The sequence below is a fragment of the Hypanus sabinus genome, chromosome 5, assembly GCF_030144855.1.
Source record: "Hypanus sabinus isolate sHypSab1 chromosome 5, sHypSab1.hap1, whole genome shotgun sequence".
Lineage (NCBI taxonomy): Eukaryota > Metazoa > Chordata > Chondrichthyes > Myliobatiformes > Dasyatidae > Hypanus > Hypanus sabinus.
Genome location: NC_082710.1, coordinates 36,265,338 through 36,285,404, shown reverse-complemented (window position 1 = coordinate 36,285,404; position 20,067 = coordinate 36,265,338). Strand labels below are relative to the sequence as shown.

General features: G+C 39.1%; 1 protein-coding gene across 1 annotated transcript in view; it reads right to left on the bottom strand.

Annotated features, from left to right (window-relative positions):
- pcsk5b (proprotein convertase subtilisin/kexin type 5b) overlaps positions 1 to 20,067 on the bottom strand; it is a 319,262-nt gene that overhangs the window by 11,635 nt on the left and 287,560 nt on the right. The window contains exons 26-33 of the mRNA XM_059969732.1: positions 18,564 to 18,706; positions 16,164 to 16,367; positions 14,149 to 14,235; positions 11,276 to 11,477; positions 9,010 to 9,230; positions 4,693 to 4,935; positions 2,267 to 2,494; positions 802 to 973 (exon numbers count right to left, since the gene is read on the bottom strand). Of these exons, the coding sequence (XP_059825715.1) occupies positions 802 to 973; positions 2,267 to 2,494; positions 4,693 to 4,935; positions 9,010 to 9,230; positions 11,276 to 11,477; positions 14,149 to 14,235; positions 16,164 to 16,367; positions 18,564 to 18,706 (1,500 nt within the window). The remainder of the gene's footprint in view (positions 1 to 801; positions 974 to 2,266; positions 2,495 to 4,692; positions 4,936 to 9,009; positions 9,231 to 11,275; positions 11,478 to 14,148; positions 14,236 to 16,163; positions 16,368 to 18,563; positions 18,707 to 20,067) is intronic.

Here is a 20,067-nt window from a genome sequence, read left to right as displayed (position 1 = left end):
TATGATAAAGAGGGATATGATATTCAATCAGTGAAAAATTCATAAAGCTACAAGAGCTGCATGAATTAAGGACAAGTCTATTCAGTATCTGTAACTTGGTCAAACAACATCAAATTATGTAAATAAAATGGGGAAATTAAACACATTCTAAACTGAGTTTGTTTAATTAAAAATTGCAGAAAATTGGAATATTAAGCTATTTTCAGAATTAAAAAAAACTCAAATTCCTATGTTTCCAACAACAAGAGAAGAAAATTTATGTAAACAAACAACTTGGAATTTCTTTTATCATGTGAAGATAGATCGAAAATAAATTCATTTCTGCTTAGGTGATGTTTTCTTTTAGCAACTTGGCTGAAACCAATGTAGCCTACATAACCAATGGTCAATTTTTAAATCTATTTTAGTTCAATGCAGTCCATATTTCCATGGTCTTGTACTTAAGTCTTACAACCACTGCAACATCCACAAAATAGATCAGGGGGTCCCCATACTCCCACACAAAATTTAATTATTTTTTAAAAAGTCCCCAAGAAGCAATTTTAATATTGCTGCATATATGTATTTCATTTTAAAATCATTAGTTCTGATCATAAACAAATTTGAATTCATAAGTAATCGATTTATCAAAGAATCATTAAAAAATTATGACACAGAAGTTTACACAGAAGTAAAAAAAAATGGCTCCAAATAGATGCTGGTGAAATTGCTGACACTTCATCAGACTCAAACTTCTTTAACTTATTAATCTCAACAGTGAATCTGCAATAAAATAATTTTAATTCGATCCATGGCACCTACCCAGATCCACAGTTGTTGACACAAAGTGATCCCAACTTATACCAGTCTGATTTACAGGCAAGACAGTCCTTCTTTGATGGCCCACTGCAAGTCTCACAGCCTTGGTAGCAAGCAAAACAGTGGTGCCTTTCTGAGTAGTACCCATCGGGGCAGGATCCTATGCATGTCTTATCTAATTGGGAGATACACGGTTACATTTATTAACTTTATGGGATGAAACAATGAAGTGCCACTTCTGAGAAAAAGAATTTCAGACTAAAGACATCATAAGGGATAAATTAATGGGATTAATGGGATAAATTAATGGGATTAATGGGATAAATTAAAAAAGACAATTTTTCTGACAAACAGATTATACATTAAATAGGTTAGAGTTTTAAAGTAAAACATGCCCCCAAAAAAGGGAAATTTCCTAACTTTAAATTAAAAATAAAAGATAATATACAGCCCATATATAGCCCTTCAGCCCATGATTCTGTGCTAGCCATGAAGTCAATTGAAATTAATCCCATCAGCCTGTATGTGGTCTATATCCCCCTTCCCTCCATGCCCTGATACTCATGTGTCTGTTCAAATTATTCTTAAATGCCACTGTTGTATCCATTTCCAACACTTACCCTGACAGTTCAGTCCAGGCTCCTCTTAAAAATAGTGCTTCATAAATCTTCTTTAAACTTTCCCCCACTCACCTTAAAGGTATGCTCTCTAGTAGCTGACATTTCCGCTCTCAGAAAGAGACTCAACCACATTTTTACCTCTCATAATATACTCCTATTAGGTCACCCCCTCAACTTTAGATGCATCAATGAAAACAATCCAAGTTTCTCCAGCCTCTCCTTCAGGCTAATATTCTGCATTCCATGCAACATCCTGGAAGACCTCTTCTGTGCCTGTTCAGAACCTCCACAATCCTTTCTAAAAATGTGACAACCGGAACAGTATGCAATACTCCAAATGCAGCCTAACCAACGTTTTATACAACTGCAACATGACTTCCCAGCTTTTATACTTAACACCTTGAATGATGAGGACAAGCATGCCATACATTTTCTTTAACCAGCCTACCTACTTGTGTTTCCATTTTCAGCCCAAGGTCTTTCTGCCATTTATGGTATACTTTTTCCTTGCATTTGTCCTGCTGAAGTACAACATCTCACACTTGGGGATTAAATTCAACTACCATTCTCTAAAAAATATTTCCAGCTGCTCTGTATCCTGTATATATTTCACAAATAACAGAGGTCTCAGTATGAATACTTATAGAACATTGCTGGAAACAGACCTCCAGTTAGAACTACACTTCTCCAATACTGTCCTCTGCCTTTCTTGGAACCAATCTACCAGGTCTGTATGAATCCCAAATGCCTTACATAGTAATCAATATTTCTTCAGTTTAAAATGCATTATGATATAATTCAAAAAGAAAATGAAATTTGATTATACAAAATTGCTAAAACATACTTACTGAACAAAAATAGCTTAGGAGCACAACTGAGACAATCGTGGTCTGTGGGCCCATGACAGCGTTGACACTTTTTGTGACAATGTCTACAGATCTGGTCCATATACATATTCAGGGCACAGCTCTTGTGTGTTACACAGTGGCCTCTTGTGTCCTTTATAAAACCTTGTATGCAATCGATGCAGTCTATTGAACGGGGTCCGTTACATGTTCTACATGTCTTATCACACTCTATAAATAAAAGAAAATGCACATTGTCTGAGGTGGACAATTTGGAATAGTACTATTAGGCTTCAAAGGCAGAGCCATTCAACATGTAAAGAAGCCCATTATGGCTCACTGTTGATAATCAAACACCTACTTACTGTGATCTGACACTACTTGTATTATAACTCACCCCATATTCCCCAGAACTTCTCCCATCCACTCAGTCTACTAGATATCTACACTCTACGAGCAATGGTTAATTAAGGCAGCCCTTTGAGGAAACCACAGTACCTAGGGGAAGCCCATGTGATTACAGAGACAACGTGCAGCTTCCACACGGACAACAGCCTGAGTTCTTGGAGATGTGAGGCAGCAGCTCCACCAGCTGATGTTAAATGTAAAGGTCAGTCCCAAGGTCATTGCAACTATCTGGGCACCTGAGATGTTGCAATTTCATACCTCATAGGTGATTTCTGGGAAGAATATATCTAGTGGTGTCCATTTGGGTCGAGCTTAATGTACCTTGTATTCCTAGGAAACATCTTATTTAACTGCTAGCTTAGCCTCTGAGATAAGACAAGATCAGAGTTCTCCAAAGAAATAGTGATATACATTTAGATATCATATAAACAAATATAAATATTTTGCTTCTAGGTTTTGGTGATTGTAAATTAAGTACTTACAAATGTAGATTTGAACTTTGATATGCCACATTTCCTACCAATAACACCAGCAAAATATTCCTGCTTCTACAATTAAGTTCTAGTTTAATTAGGGTTCTGCTCTTACTTCTCTATACCCTAATCAAACTGAATTGGTGGACAACACCAGCTGAAAAAAATATCATTATGATTCCACTTATTAGAACCAAAACAGTAGGGTCCATATTGTAGCCATGGTAGATTTCCTGATTGCTATTTGCATGACCACCATTCACTGAGCAAACAAGTAACTTCGTCTGCCTGTGAAGTTTACCACAACGAAGAGCAAAAATGTAACCACCTCTTGCGAATAGAGGGTTTCAGCTGAAAGTCATTATGCCTGGTCATTTGGCCTAAAATAGGGCTTAATTTAGCAACAACAAGACCACCATTCAATCCACATGAACATTTAGATCAATGCTAACTAATAAGTAGTGTTTTAAGCACCCTTTGTAACACATATCGAAATCAATATTGTCAGAGTGTGAATACGACCCTAACTTCATTAAAGGGTTTGAAATTATTTGGAGCATATGGTACACTAGTTTGAACTGGGTTTTTTTTCCTGTCAGACCAACCGAAGCAGTGTTTTCTTAATAACAATTTTCCAGTGTTTAGTAATTTTTAAAAAATCAAAACTCCAATGGGTTGACAGCCCACCCCAGCATTCCGAGTGACCAGCACCATTTATTGTTCTTGTTTTAAAAGTGCTTTTGTGGGATTATGCTGGGATGTTCCATTTATTGTTACATTTTAGGTTGGGTTATACATTTATTACATGTGTGTTTGTGGGTCACTGTGACTATAACTGGGGTGTGTAATAATTACCTCCCCCATCTGTATGTGACTGAGTGGGTTCTCTCCCCGGGTCATAGTACCTAGTCTGTTTTTGTGTTTACCAGAATAAAAATAGTTCTTGAGTTAACCGAACTTTCTCATCTGCCACCATGGACCAAATGCTTGCCACAATATATTAAGTTGAGAGATGGAGTATTCCTCCTGGTTCCACAAGCAAAATGGCGGTTGTTGTCCTAAACTGCAAACACTGCTGATCACCCTCTCCTGCATCAGACTCATACAGGTTTCAGTGCAGTAGCTAGTACTGCTAGGCCCTCCAGTAAAGTTACATTGTTGCCTGACTGACACACAGCTCTCTTAAGGAAACCATGATAAATTTCAGGAAAAGAGCTCAGAATTGTCCTCACAATGTCTTTTCTGAAACATCACTAGAATCGTGTTCAATAATGGGAATTAAATAATTTAGATCATAAATAAATCAAAACGAAGCCTTTCTTCTTACTGTTTTGACATTAAGGAGGGACATTCATTGAATCCAAATCTAAAATGGAAATAACAAATATAATATGTACATACGTTTGAAAATAAACTTCAGCTACCCAGGATTCTGTTTGAGTTTTTGTTTTAACCACTGAAACAATTCAATTCTACTTTACAATTAAAGATTTATAAATGAGTGTTCTTTATTAGCATTCGTTACTATTTACTTTGACTTGTGCTCACCTTGACAATCTCTGGTTTTTATGTCAATGAAAGTTCCTTCAGGGCAACTTTCTAAACACTGTCCTTTGTACCTCACTGAAGAAGGGTCAGCACATTCTTCACAGTCATCGGGGTCTGGGCCATTACATACTGCACAGCTGTAATGGCACGAAGTGCATGTATAGGTCTGAGTGTTTTGAAAGCTTCCCTGGGGACAATCCTCCAAACAACTATCATTGTGAAAGAAAAAGTATCTACTGCATTCTGTGAAAAACAAATATATTAATGTAAGCTTCCAAAGAGTACATAATAAGCACATAATCTCAGCAAACCAATTCATGCATGAAATATAATTCTATTTCAAGCTTTACTTGAAGTATACAGTTATAAGAATTAACTATAACAAATTTACAAGACATAAAAATATGAGTGCATAAAAAACATAAGCCACTCAGTCCCCTGAAATTGTTTTGCATCTTGTTGCATGGAAGCTTTCTGACATCTCTTACCACATACTAGAAAACATACACAGTATATGGATTTGTCATACATTGTTGTCAATCTAACTGATTGAATTGAGCACAAAGGCATATTTCCTAATTTACTTCTTGAGTTTTTAGATTTGCAATTATGAATATAACTATCTGCGATAATTATATGCAATTATTCTAACTTTCATTTATTTTCTGATGTAGCTCAGTGTGGGAAATCATGACTATACTTGTTCTTGTATCTAAATTACTGGCATATGTGATAACTCTGGCTGGTGAATTATGCATACAGAATAAATAATCTCAATGAGAAGCCATTCATAAATTTGGTGAAGGATTTTTTGTCTGATAAAAATATTATGCTTAAGTACAAAAAAACATGAGGCAATGTTAGGCCAGCATACTCTTGAACTTCTCAGGAAGCAAAATAGTGGAAACTTAATCTGACTTGGCAAAGAACACTAATAGAAGTTGTAAATTATGGAGTAAAGCATTTATTACTGTTCATCATTGTTCAGACCAATGAAAATTTCAAGAGCACTATTCACACAAAATAATTTGTAGTGAGAAGCCAATACTTGTGCATTACAACCTGTTTCACAATATGGTGTATTGGGCTTTGTAATGCTATAATTATACACATACAGGTTTGGAAACCTACTTGCTGGCCTGTAGAGGTGAATTACCCATGGTGGAGAGCACAGTGGCTTGTTAAGTCATTAAAATCAATCTGCAGATGCTGGAAATCCTGGGTAACACATAAAAAATGTGGGAGGAACTCAGCAGGTTCTGATGATGGCTCTCGGCCTGAAATGTCAACTGCTTATTCCTTTCCCTAGATGCTGCCCAACTGTGGAGTCCCTCCTGCATTTTGTATGTGTTACTCTGGGAGCGTGACCGTGAGAAATCAAAGCAAAATGGAGCAACAAACAAAATCTTTTTTAAAGTGTAATACCAGTAAACAAGTACAAAGAATGAGATAGAGGTAGAAGTCAATTCAAGGAGCTGTAGAAGAAAAGGAGCAACATAGTATTAAATGCCAGAAATTCTGCAGATGCTGGAAATCCAAAGCAACGCACACAAGATGATGGAGGAACTCAGAAGGTCAGGCAGCATCTATGGAAATGAATAAACAGTCACCGTTTCTGGCCAAGACCCTTCTACAGAAATGGAAAGGAAGGAGGAAGGCACCAAAATAAAAAGGTGGAGGGAAGGGGTCGAGCTAGAAAGCGATAGATGAAGCCTGGTGGGTAGGAAAGATAAAGGGCTGGAGTAGAAGGAATCTGAATGGAGAGGAGAGTAGACCATGGGAGAAAGGGAAGGAGGGGGAGAAAGGAGAGGAGGGGGTGATAGGCAGGTGAGAAGAGGTAAGAGGTCAGAGAGGGAATAGAAGAAGAGGGGAGGGGGAGGGAAGAAATTATCTAATGGAAAGAGAAATCAATGTTCATGCCATCAGGTTGAAAGATACCCAGATATAAAGAAAGTGTTGCTTATATTCCTTTCTCTGCTCCCTTCATGATTCCCTCGTCCATTCATCCCTCCCCAATAATCTCTCTCCCGGCATTTATCCCTGCAAGTGGCTGAAGTACTACACCTGCCCTTTCACCTCCCCCCTTCCCTCCATTCAATGTCCCAAACACTCCTTCCAGATGAGGCAACACCTCACCCGCAAATCTGCTGGGATCGTCTATTCTTTCTGATGCTCCCAACGTGGCTTCCTATACACTGGTGAGAGGACCCCATCGTAAATTGGGCTCCTGCTTCGTCGAGCACCTCTGCCATGAGTGCAACTTCCTGGTGGCCAAACGTTTTAATTTCAGACCCCATTCCCGTTCCACATGTCAGTCAATGACCTCCTCTTCTGCCAAGATGAGGTCAACCTCAGGGTATTCAGAATGTGCAGCCTCCAACCTGATAGCATGAATATCAATTTCTCCTTCCGGTAAAAACAGAATTACCCCACACCTCCCCTCTTCGGCTAATCCCACTTTGACCATTAACCTCTTCTCACCTGCTTATCACCCCCTCCTTTCCTTTCTCCCATTGTCCACTCTCTTCTCCTATCAGATTCCTTCCTCTCCAGCCCTTTATCTTCCTTACCCATCTGGCTTCACCTGTCACCTTGTAGTTATCCTCCTTCCCCTCCCTCCATCTTTTCCTTCTGGCATCTTCCCCCTTCCTTTCCAGTCCTGAAGAAGGCTCTTGGACCAAATTGTCAACTGTTTATTATTTTCCAGAGATGCTGCCTGACCTGCTGAGTTCCTCCAGCATTTTGTGTGAGCAGCATGATGTTGCATAGTTCTAGCTCTCCCAAGACAGACTGGACTGAATAACATTTATATTCATAGTCAGGAAGGATTCCTAATCAGCTTCCTAAATCAAAGAACAGCAAATGATTGAAAGCTGAAGTAAAAGCAAAAATTGCTGGAAACACTCAGCTGATATCTGACAGAGAAAAAATATTAACATGTCAGATCTACAGCACGTCATCATTTCTGAGAAAAGGTAGAAAGGATCCTGAGCCTGAAGTGTTAAACTAATTAACATGAATTATTTCTCTTTCCAAAGATTATCTGAAATCAGTCTTTACTTGGTAAATCTGGAAAGAATTGCTTGACTGAACTAAATAACAGATATGAGAGAAGAGGAACATTTTTTTTTACAGCCATGACAAAATAATCCAATTCTGAAATGGTCAAAGGGAGTCAAAGAGCCATTGCTAGGCTAGTCACAGACGACCAGTCGAGAGGTGGAGGGGATCTAGAAGAGGTGGTGAGGGTTAGGTGAAGTCAGAACTTAAGGATAGAAAGATGGTGTCACTGGTGGTAGTGGTGGTTTGGGCGGGCTGTGAGCAAACTGTGGATTACAATTTGTTAAGGTTGTACAGGTAGTCATGGAGACAGGTTGAGATTGGGTTGGGTAATCGTAGGCCTGAAGGGAACCACGGTGAGGGGCAAGGAGAAAAAAAATTAAAAGAAGTCAATGGTCACAGGGAATTTTGCTTGGTGCCATCCCAGATAGTGTAGGTGGTGCAGTGATTTGGAATCTTTTTTTTATTAGCTTCATTTGTCGATTGGACTATGCACATTGGAACATCAAAACATTCAGTGAAATGCATTGTTTGCATTGAGGATGTGATGGGGGCAGCCCATGATACATTGCCATGTTTCTGGCACCAGCATAACATCCCCACAACACACTAACCCAAACTCGCACATCTTTGCAACGTGGGGCGAAACCGGCAAACTCAGAAAGAACCCAAGTGGAGAACATAGCAACTCCTTACAGACAGCGGTGGGTATCCAACCCCACAATGTTAACATGCTGCCAGATCTCAAATTCCTTGGACACAACTCATTGTAAAGTTCTGCATGGAAGGTGTGCATCAACCACATCACAAACATGCAGCTGAATATGGCAAAGATGGAGTCAGAATGAGAGTCTGATATCGTTCAGCACCATCAACTTCAAACCAATAAAATGCCAGTTAGCTTCATAGTTTGGATACGTTCTTTCACAAAATGATCAGGAAAGCATGGTATGCTTTGGCACAGGATTCAGGTTAGCTTCATATTGCTCCACAGTTTCAATGATTAAGCAGCAATCATTTGTAGGAGACAAAGGATGAGAAAGGAGAGCAGATTTGAACAATGCCAGCAGGTTGCTCAGTTAGATACAATAGGATTAACAAGACACTGGAAACTTCTGTAGTTCCTTGATGTGTTCACACTAAATACAAAACATCAGCATAACATTTTTACTATTTAGTGCAGTCCATGCTCTTTCAGAATGAAAGGACTAAGAATTCTTAGTTTTATTGAAGAGTAGATGATGCAGTCAGTCCTACCTGAACACCTATTTTCATTGCACACTTCACAGTTCATAGGACAGTGTTTACAAAGCCCATCTGAACCAGCGTAATGTTTCCTGGAGCATTTCGTTTGACAGCTTTCGTTCTCCAGAACGTAGGGCTTGACACAGGACTGGCAGTTTGTGGGACTAACTTCACATTGCTCACAGGCATCATCACACTTCGCGCAGGTGTTATCAGTAGCTACAAAATGTTGCCTAACAAAATGAGATATTGTTATTTTAGATACATGTCATACAGAAACAAAAGGCAAGAGAACAGATCTGTTCAAAGAACAACTGCAAGCCCCCCCAGAAATTTGAAATAAAGAAGAGGATGTTGGAAAAGCATACAAGACCATGCGACACAGGAGCAGAATTCAGCCATTAGGCTGTTCGGTCTAGTGCACCATTTTATCAGGGATGATTGCGATCCCTCTCAACCCCATTCACCTGCCTTCTCCCCATAACCTTTGATGTCCTGAATAATCAAAAACCTATTAAACTCCGTCTTAAATATACCAAATATCGTAGCTGTCTGTGGCAATGAATTCCACAGATTCAGCACCCTCTAAAGAGGGTGGTGAGGATAAAGAGATGTTTCCTCATCCTGTTCTAATTGGACGTCCCTCAATTCTAAGGCTGTCCTATCTGGTCCTGGACTCCCCCACTATAGAAAACATTCTCTCCACATCCACTCGATCTAGGCTGATTGGTTTTCCTGTGGGCATTCACAGTAAGTACAAGAAACACCATGGAATGAATGAAAGACAGCAGCCAACAGGATGGACAAACAACCAGTGTGCAAAAGACGACAAACTGTGCAAAGATACAGTATCGCCATGGGATCAGCTGTTTTCTGCACTGGAGCAATTGTTTGTGGAAGAACCATGTCAAACTGATTTGGAGATAAACTATTGGAACAGTGGCATGCTGTGCTGAACCTGGAATGTGCGTGTCTGTTCCGTTCCTTGCCCACAATATTACACAAAGAACACATGCACCAGGTGAAAATGAAAGTTCAAAACTTAAACAGTAGTCATCTTTGACGGAAGAATTCTTAAATCTACTGTGCTGAAATTGCAGGTGTGTAAAAAGGGCCCGTAGGATCATTGGGGACCCAAGTCACCCCAACCACAATCTATTCCAGCTGCTACCACCTGGGAAGCAGTACCGCAGCATAAAAGCCAGGACCAACAAGCTCCAGGACAGCTTCTTCCACCAGGCCATCAGACTGATGAACTCACACTGGTTTGAGTGTACTCTATATTACATTGACTGTTTTATTTATTATAAATTACTGTGATTGCACATGGCACATTTAGATGGAGAAGTAATATAAAGATTTTTACTCCATAAGTATGTGAAGGATGTAAGAAATGAAATCAAGTCAATTATGTTCTTGTGCAATAGATAATTGTTCCAAATGTTGTATGAATGGAGCGTTGGATGAAGCTCATGATTAGCACATTTCCCATTGCTCTTCCATTGTAACTAATTATTTTCTGATCTAATGTACTTAGTTTTTGGATTTCCCTCTCCCCCTCCTACTTTCAAATCTCTTACTATCTTTTCTTTCTGTTAGTCCTGACGAAGGGTCTCGGCCCAAAACATCGACAGTGCTACTTCCTATAGATGCTGCCTGGCCTGCTGCGTTCCACCAGCATTTTGGGTGTGGTACTTAGTTTTAGTTATTTTTGAGCAAATAGAAGATTTTCAGATGTGATCCAAAAAGTTAATTATCAAACTGAATTGAGTCCAGAAAAAGTCAACTTTAATTCGGAAAGAGTCAATTTATTCACCTGGTTTGAAACTGTATTCACTTGTGAACCTTTAAGAATACATTAAATTTGAATGGAGAAGTACAGAACTTTCTCCAAGTTTCATGACTTGGCATGTGCCTTAAACTTTCAGCTTTCTGTTTGGTGAATGTGACAATGCAATTGGATATTCTATTTTGACCTAAGTGCCTTATGCACTCTGTCCAAATTCATATTTCTTTCAACCTAAAAGCTAGAGTAAATATTCCAAGAATTGATGGAATGTTTTTCCTTTAACAAAGGGAAGATTGTACAGTGTCCATGAAGCACAGACCATACGACTGTAGGTACTGTTCAGACAGCTGCAAGTACTGGAATTTCAAGGCATTGTATCAACTGCTAAGCTACTCTGAATTAAAATTAAATCTTTGAGGGAGCTTCTCACTATATCAATAAACAACAAAGATGTATTTTCACTTCCTTTCTTTCTTTTAATTTACTTACCGTGGACACTCACTGAGACACTTCCCCATATAAAGGTAAAGTGGGTGATGTTGCACTGTGATGCAACTCAGGCAGTTAGTTTTGTTTCCTGAACAGATCGCACAACCTTCTTCACATTGCTCACACGTTGCAGTAATTGGATTTGCAAAGGTTTGCGTGGGACAATTCTTGACACATTCTTCATTGTTTACAAGGTACGATCCTAGGTATCATAAAAAATAATGCTTTTGGTTAATGAATTTTGTATAAGACCACAACAAATTTATAGGAGAAACTTATGGGAGTCTTTCAAAAGAGTTCAAAGAGTTCAAAGCCACAGTGGGTGAAAGGCAAAGATGCCAAGATTAGAGAACTTTGAAGGACAAAGAATATTGAAGATTTCATCAGGTAATAAAATAGACAATTGGAATCGAGCAAGTCTTGAGGAACAACAAAGGTTTCAGAGTGACTTTGAAACAGCAATCAGGAGGGTAAAAAGGGGCAATGAGACATCTTTGGCAAGAAAGACTGACAAGGAAGAAAAATTACTAAGAATCGAAACTATTTTTACCTTTTATGGGAATGAATGTGGAATTTTTAAATTAAATAGTATTGGGAAACTTTTGAATTTAATAATATGAAAGTGTATTTGTTTCTACAAGTGTCCAAAAGCAAGGCATTCATATTCTGGGTTCAGCCTGTAATCCAAATTAGTCATTTCAGCTTCTCGCAGTACTTAGTTAAATTTATAGCTCATCAAAAATGACTGGAAGTAGTCTTTCCCTTAATACCTCCATCTCTGCCTCATCTGTTTTCGGGATCAGTCTTTTCATTCTAGAACAAAGGAGATGACCTCCTTTTTCAAAGAAAGGGGTTTCCCTTCCTCCACCATCAACACTGCCCTCAACTGCATCTCTTCCATTTCACATGTGTATGCTTTTACCCCATCCTCCCCCCACCCTACCAGGTATAGGGTTCCTTTTGTCCTCATCTACTACCCCACCAGCCTACGTGTTCAACACATAATTCTCCGAAACTTCCACCACCTACAACAGGATCCCACCACTAGGCACATCTTTCCCTCCCCTCCCCACTTTCCATCGGGATCATTCCCTACGTGATTCCCTTGTCCATTTGTCACTCCCCACTGATCTCCCTCCTGGCACTTGTAAGTGGAACAAGTGATACACCTGCCCCAACAGCTTCTCCCTCACTACCATTCAGGGCCCCAAACAGTCCTTCCAGGTGAGGCAACACCTCAACCAGTGAATCTGTTGGGGTCATTTATTGTATTTGGTGCTCCCAGTGTGGCCTCCCGTATATCGGTTAGATGCGACGTAGATTGGGAGACCGATTCATCGAGGATCTTCGCTCAGTCTACCAGAACAAGCTGGATCTCCCAGTGGCCACACATTTTAATTCCACTTCCTTTTCACATTTTGATACATCCATCCATGGCCTCCTCCACTGTTGTGATGAGGCCACACTTAAGTTGGAGGAACAGCACCTTAATATCCATTTTGGAGCCTCCAACCTGATGGCGTGGACATTGATTTCTCAAACTTCCAGTAACTCCCCCCACCCCCAAATCACCATTTCCCATCCCCTTTTCCCTCTCTCACCTCATTTCTTTGCCCGTCCATTGCCTCCCTCTGGTGCTCCTTTCCTCCTTTTATTTCTTCCATGGCCTTCTGTCTCTTTCACCAATCAACTTCCCAGCTCTTTGCTTCATCCCTCCCCCTCCAGGTTTCACCTATCACCATGTTTTTCTCTCTCCCACCCCCCCCCCGCCCCCCACGTTTATAAATCTACTCCTCAGCTTATTTTTTCCAGTTCTGCCGAAGGGTTTCAGCCCAAAATGTCAACTGTACTGCTCTCCATAGATGCTGCCTGGCCTGCTGAGATCCTCCAGCATTTTGTGTGTGTTGCTTGGAAGTAGTAACCCTTCAGCAGATGAGAACATCAATATTTTTTCTGGGACTGCATTGAAGAGAGCAAGTCCCATCCAAAATAGACAACAATATTTTGTGTAGCTATGGTTTTACTGGCCTGTGACGCCAGTGGTTCTAACTTCATTAAGGCCAAACAGCTTTGTATGTAAGGGCATTGATCTGATGGAAAATTTACAGTGCTATGAAAGATTTACAAAACAAAAAGGATTTTGGGTCAGTAATTACAGTTTTGAAGAAACTGAACATAGACTTGGTCCAAAATGAAAGGATTGAAATGATAAACTGACAAAAACATTTATCTAGCCTGCTTAAAAGTCGGCTGATATACGTTTCATATTTTCATACAAAATATCTTCTATATGACTAATGCAAGAGCTATTAAAAGTAAGTAATTCCATTTCTTGCAAATTTATGACATAAGAATATTTTATTTGCTAACTGTGTTATAATATCTAACTAGACACAATACTTAAAACTTCCTGTGAAACTAGATTTGGCATTACCTTTGAAATAGCTAGATTTAATCTTATTGCCTTTATCTTGGCTGGGAACTGAGGATGAAATACTCCATACTATTGGCTTTTGTCATTTTCATACCTGATCTTATGCATAGGGGAATCAAGGGATATGGGGACAAGGCAGGAACTGGGTATTGATAGCAGATGATCAGCCATGATCTCAAAATGGCGGTGCAGGCTCGAAGGGCAGAATGGTCTACTTCTGCGTCTATTGTCTATTATCTGAGGATGCTCGAAGTTGGCATCTGGTACTAAAACTAGGGAGGCGTTGGATACCCAAATATGAAAAGCCAGCCAAATAAAAAAACACAAAGTGTAAGGCCATAAAAGAAAGGAATTACTTGCCTGTCGAAGACTGATGCTTTAAAAGCAAATAATGTGAAATAATTTTATTTCAGTAAGGTGCAATCTTGGAGCTTAGTACCTGATGGACAGCTGGTGCATTCATTCCATCCACTTCCTGTACATGTCTTGCACAAATCATCACAGCGAAAACAGATGCTTTTCTCAACTTAATAAAAAGAAGAGCATAAGTTTTGAATTTGCTACAGTCCAGAAGGCTAACACTCTGTTTATTCATCCATTTACAATAAGTTCAGGAATTTCATTCATGCAGACGAAAAGTCATTCGGTACCCAAATCACTTAAACTAAGCGGTTTTACTCTGTGCCATAATGAGATTGCTTTCAATTGTTGTGAATAACGTGGCAATGAAACCCAACATTTATCATAGCTAATTTCTCTGGCAATCTACTCTCGAAGCAATGATCAAATGAGGTGGTAAAAAGGAGAGATTCATTAAATTAAAGGTAAATTATATGTTTTATCACCCTAATCAAAAGGTATTGGAAAGACAAGGACTGCTGAAAGATCAGAAAGAGATTAAAATAAAAATATTTCAAAGAAAGGATATGTTTACGGATAAATAATAAGGGCTATAATAAAATCAGTAAATTCTTGAACAAATTAGCAGGATTTTGACAACAAATGTAAGAAAATAAACAGTTAATAGTTTTATGGATGACACCAAGATTGAGGACATAGTGGACATCAAAGAAGCCTATCGAAGCTTGCAGCTGGATCTGGACCAGTTGGAAAAATGGACTAAAAATTGACAGGTAGAACTTAATGCAGACAAATGTGAGGTGTTGCACTGGGAGCACAAGCCAGGGTAGGACTTACATAGTGAAAGGTAAGGCTCTGAAGGGTGTGATAGACCAGAGGGATCTGTTTGATAATAGATCCATAATTCCTCGAAAGTAATGTCACAGATAGATAGGATGATAAAGAGAGCTTTTGGTGCATTCATAAATCAGAGTGTTGTGCACAGGAGTTGGGATGTTATGTTGATGTTGTAGAAAGCAAAATCTGGAGTATTGCGTGATGTTCTGATCACCTACCTACGGGAAAGATGACAATAAGATTGAAAGAGTACAGAGAAATTTTACAAAGATGTTGCTGGGACTTGGGGACCTGAATTATAGGGAAATATTTAATAGGTTAGGACTTTATTCCCTGGAGTATAGAGAATGAGGAGAGATTTGATAGAGGTATATAAAATTATAAGTGTTATAGAGAGAGCAAATGCAAGCAGGCTTTTTCCACCTTGGTTGGGTGAGACTACAACTAGAGGTCATAGTTTAAGGGTGAAAGGTAAAATAGTTAAGGGGAACATGAGGGGGGAGCTTCTTCAATCAGACGACGGTGCAAATGTGGTACGAGCTGCCAGAAGTGGTGGATGTGGGTCAATTGCACCATTTAAGAGGAATTTGGATAAGTACAATGATGGGAAGGGTGTGGAGGGCTATGGTTTGGGTGCAGGTCAATGGGACTAGACAGAATAACAGTTTGGTTTGGATCAGATGAGCTGAACGGCCTATTTCTGTGCTGTGGTGCTCTATGGCTCTATTTGAGGTCCAAGAACTTTTACCAGAACCAGTTCTGCCCTAATGGCTTCAAGGTTCCAAGAATTGGATTCATTCTCAGACAGGAAGACAAATGGGGTCAATAGCAAGGATTGATGACAGCACATTGCTCACTCTGTCATTGGATTGTAACTAATGAATTCATCATGTACTTTATATACTACACCTTAAATCAACATTGTTCCATTTGTCATGTCCCAACACTGTGACTAGTGATACAATATGCACATAAGACTAGCATGTTAACATTTTTGTCAGCTTAAAATAATAATGTCTTGTCAATAGTCATAAAGTATTCAGTATTATCATAATATTTATTAAGCTATAATTATCTATAATTAAATTTGCTTGTGGAATCTAATCACTTTTCTGTTTATTCAGTCATTTTTTTATTGGCAATTATTATCTGTGCTTAACTTGCACCCATTTCTGGTTTATTAATCTTCACTGCTTTATATTCAATGCTTACACAGAAGGGCAGGGTCGACTTCTAACTGTTATCTGTGTTACTCACCATCCCAGTAGCTTCCATCCACACAGAGTTCATTAGAAGGTAAAGTGCAGATTCCATCTTTCAATTTGAATGGATCTTTGCAGGAATCACAGTCTTCAAGACTGGGACCATGGCATGTACTGCATTGGGGGTGGCACAGATCGCAAGTGGAACTAATTTCATCGCCATAGTAACCAGATTTGCATGTGCGTACACATGTGAAATCTAAAATAATACAAACATATCAATATTATTATGTTCCTCTCCAGAATAAACAGTACTCTTAATTATTTGCCCCACAAGTCTGAATAGCTTTTTTTTAAACTGCCATAAATTGTACAATTGTCTTAATGCTTAATTCAAAATTGTATTCTGGTAAAAAAAAGCACATTCAGCAGTATGTGTTAACGAATTTTAATAAAGGTGTGCATAAAAGTTTTATTTTAAATAGCTTCCAAGTGGCTGGATAATTAAATTACACAAATTTTTACTAATAAAACAGTTTATGTTTCCATATGGGCTTCTCAATCCCTCACTATAAATACAACATAAACTCTAGTGAAATAGTGTAAATACCAGTTGGTTCTGACAAGAGAAATATTAACATCACATTTATTTCTCAAGTCTTAAGAGAAGAACGTTTTATATTTCAGTAAGTTTAACCCTTCATTCTTCTCAAGTTTAGAGAGTATACCACCAGCCTATTTAATGTTTTCTCATAAAACAAAGCCCTGTTCCATATAGTTTGCTTTGCTAACTGCTTGCTGAACAGGCATATCAACTTTCAAAGAGATGTGTGCAAACGTATGCTGATCCCTCTAAAATCCAAAATCTTTCACTTTCTCACCATTTAAAAATGCTCTGCCTTTCTATGACAATGACCTTGCATTTTTTTTTCCACATCTTATTTCATCTGTTAAATCCTTGTCCATCTACTTAGAATTTGTATATTTCCTGAACAATCTCTGCCTCCTCTTAACAATATGCTACCTAGCTTATCATTATCAGTAAACTTGGATAAGTTTTCCTATCCCAATCCAGAGAATGAGAACAGCAGGGCCACAGAAGTGATAGAACTGTAGGACTTTACTGCTCATAGCCTCCCATTTAGAAAGTGGCCTGTTTATTCCTATTCTCTGTTTTTGGTTGGTTAAACTGATTTTAATACATGCCCTACAAGCCTAAAATCATGTACCCTAATTCTGCTCAGTAAACTCTTTTGTGATCCACTCCTCTTTCTTAGTAAAGACCTCTGAAAGTCCAAATGTAAACTTAATTGCTTTCCTTTATCCATTATACGTATATATGTCTAATTACGAACTGTGCCTGTTTTTTTTAAATGCACCATTACTCTTCTGAGATCCACCTACTCTCTAATGCATCTTGGGCATTACCTCCAGCTGCTGACTCTGTAACTCAAAAGTTAATAAAAGTTCATAATCATGCATTCTGTAACTTCTTATCTGGGACCTGAGCATTATTTATATCTTCTCTTAGTAGGTATCAAATCAGCCTTACTTAAAGTTAGGGCTGGCATTCATTCATTCCCTTCAAACTCACCCTCTCTTCAGAATCTGATAACAATAACTGTCCAAGCATGTTTCCACTAACCTGTTCTATAGAGAGCCTTTTCATATTATTTAACCTATTTATATCTCCAGAGGTAAATACTCTTATTCTTTTCCAATGTCATCTCTGGATGTTGCATGGAATCATCCTGACACTCTCTACCTTACCTGCATGTTGTCATTGGTGACATAATTTTCAGGTGCTGATCAGTGTAAATATTTTCCTTGGCTCCTCTAATATGATTTATGACATTATCTACTTAGAATCAATTGTTCAGATATTCTCCTGATGAGTCCGACTCCCTCCACAAACACTAATTTTCCCAAAAGATGTCTGTCAAATATGTTCTGTACTGACTGCTCCTGACTCATCACCTTCTCTACTCTAACTGGCTTTTATCTCCATTTATAAGACTGTGCCTGAACCCTAGTTTGTCATTTTTTCACCTCATCTCTGACCATCCCCTCCAGCCCTCTGTCCCTGATCCTTTTTCTCTGGAAACAACTTGTCCTCTGACAAAAATCTTTATTTTACCCCTCTGCCACCACACCAAACCCTTATCCAGCCCCTTATGCAGTCAGTAAACCTGCTGCCTCTCAGTTCCAGTCGCACAGCATCCACATTACACCATTATGTCATTTAGCTTTCAGGCCATTTTGGTATAAATTCCCAATCTAGAGAAGATATATTTGAGGGAAGTGAGGAAATAAGGAATGTGTCAGTAAGAGGTAAAGGATTCGGCTATAGCCTCCATTCAAGAAAATTTGTATAAGCACTGGTACAAAGTTAATGCATGTATAACAACTTGCTTAATGTTATTTGGAGTTAGAGTCAAATCTGGGCTTTGCTTACCCAAGGAGAAGAAACCAATTTCACACCAATAACACTGATATCCATCACAATCAACGCAATTCTCATTGCAAGCCTTACACTCCTTTTCATCATCCGATTCATAGGTCTTAGCTGGACATCTTGAGTAACACTGTTGATGAAACCTTTAAAAAAAACGGGGGTTTTTAAAAGGGAATGTTACGGATAGAATGATAGATCTTTGTGGTGTTCAGAAATTAAAATATTCCATTACATTGGCATCTTTGACTGAAGAATCTCCTGAAATGCCAAGTGATTCAATTGTAGACTCGTAGAGTTAGGCAGCATTGTCTCAGGCCCTTTGGCACAGTGTCTTTACTGACCATCATGCCTGATGGTACTAATCTCACTTGCCTGCACTATTTCCACATCCCACTAGGCTTTGCTCATTCATGCACTTGCCTCTTAAATGTTGCTACTGTTCTTGCCTCCACCATCTCCACCGGCCACTCACTCCAGATCCCAACGATCCTTTGCGAAAAAGATTTACCCCCTCAGGTCCTCTTTAAACTCATCCTTCCTACCATTCTACAAAATCACACAGGCTTTGCAATATTAGCAACACAGTACACAACTAAGGAGCTTAACCGTAGGAGCTTTAATCCGATGTTTGTCCATGATTTCACTCTATTACTGGTGGTTCCTTCGTTCCTCTCACGTTCTCTATTGCTTATGCTCATTTGTTTTTTCTCCTTCTCGGTTTTGTTAAGGGGTCTTCAACTTGAAACGCCAACTGATTTTTCTTTTCCCATGACTGGCGGAATGCTCTGAACACTTCTATTTTTGTTTTGGATTCTAGCATCTGCAGTTTTATTTGCTTCTCTTGGTGATTAAACAGTTTCATTTAGACCCCACCAGATATATAGAGAAGATTTTGCTCTTTGAAGGTTATTGGTGAGTCTGATGTCTTTTTAAAACAATAAGTTAGTACTTTAATAGTCATCATTGCTGATTCTAGATTTATTTAATCAACTCATTTTAATGCCCAGGCTGTTGAGTGAAATGATGATGGAAGCCATTTGATCAAGGGGCAATTAGTGGGAGATGATAAATGTTGGTTTTGTCACCAATATCCATCACTGAATCCCCCTACTATCAATATGCTGGTGTTACCATTGACCAGAAACGAAACTGGGGTAGCCATATACACAATGTAGCTACAACAGCGGCTAATAGACTAGGAATCCTGTGGTGGCTATCTCACCTCCTAACCCCTCAGAGTCTGCCCAGCATCTACAAAGATCAAGTCAGGAGTGTGGTGGAGTACTCTCCACTTGCTTGTATCTTCAATGGCACTCAACACCATGCAGGACATAGCAACCTGCTGAACACCCACACAGTCATTCACTCACACCACCAACAATGCACAGTTGCAGTGGTTCGTACCCTCTGCAGGACCCACTGCAGCGACTCGCTAGACAACAGCTTCCAAACCCTTGACCTCTCTCAGCTAGAAGGACAGTAAAAGCATCGGAACACCACCACC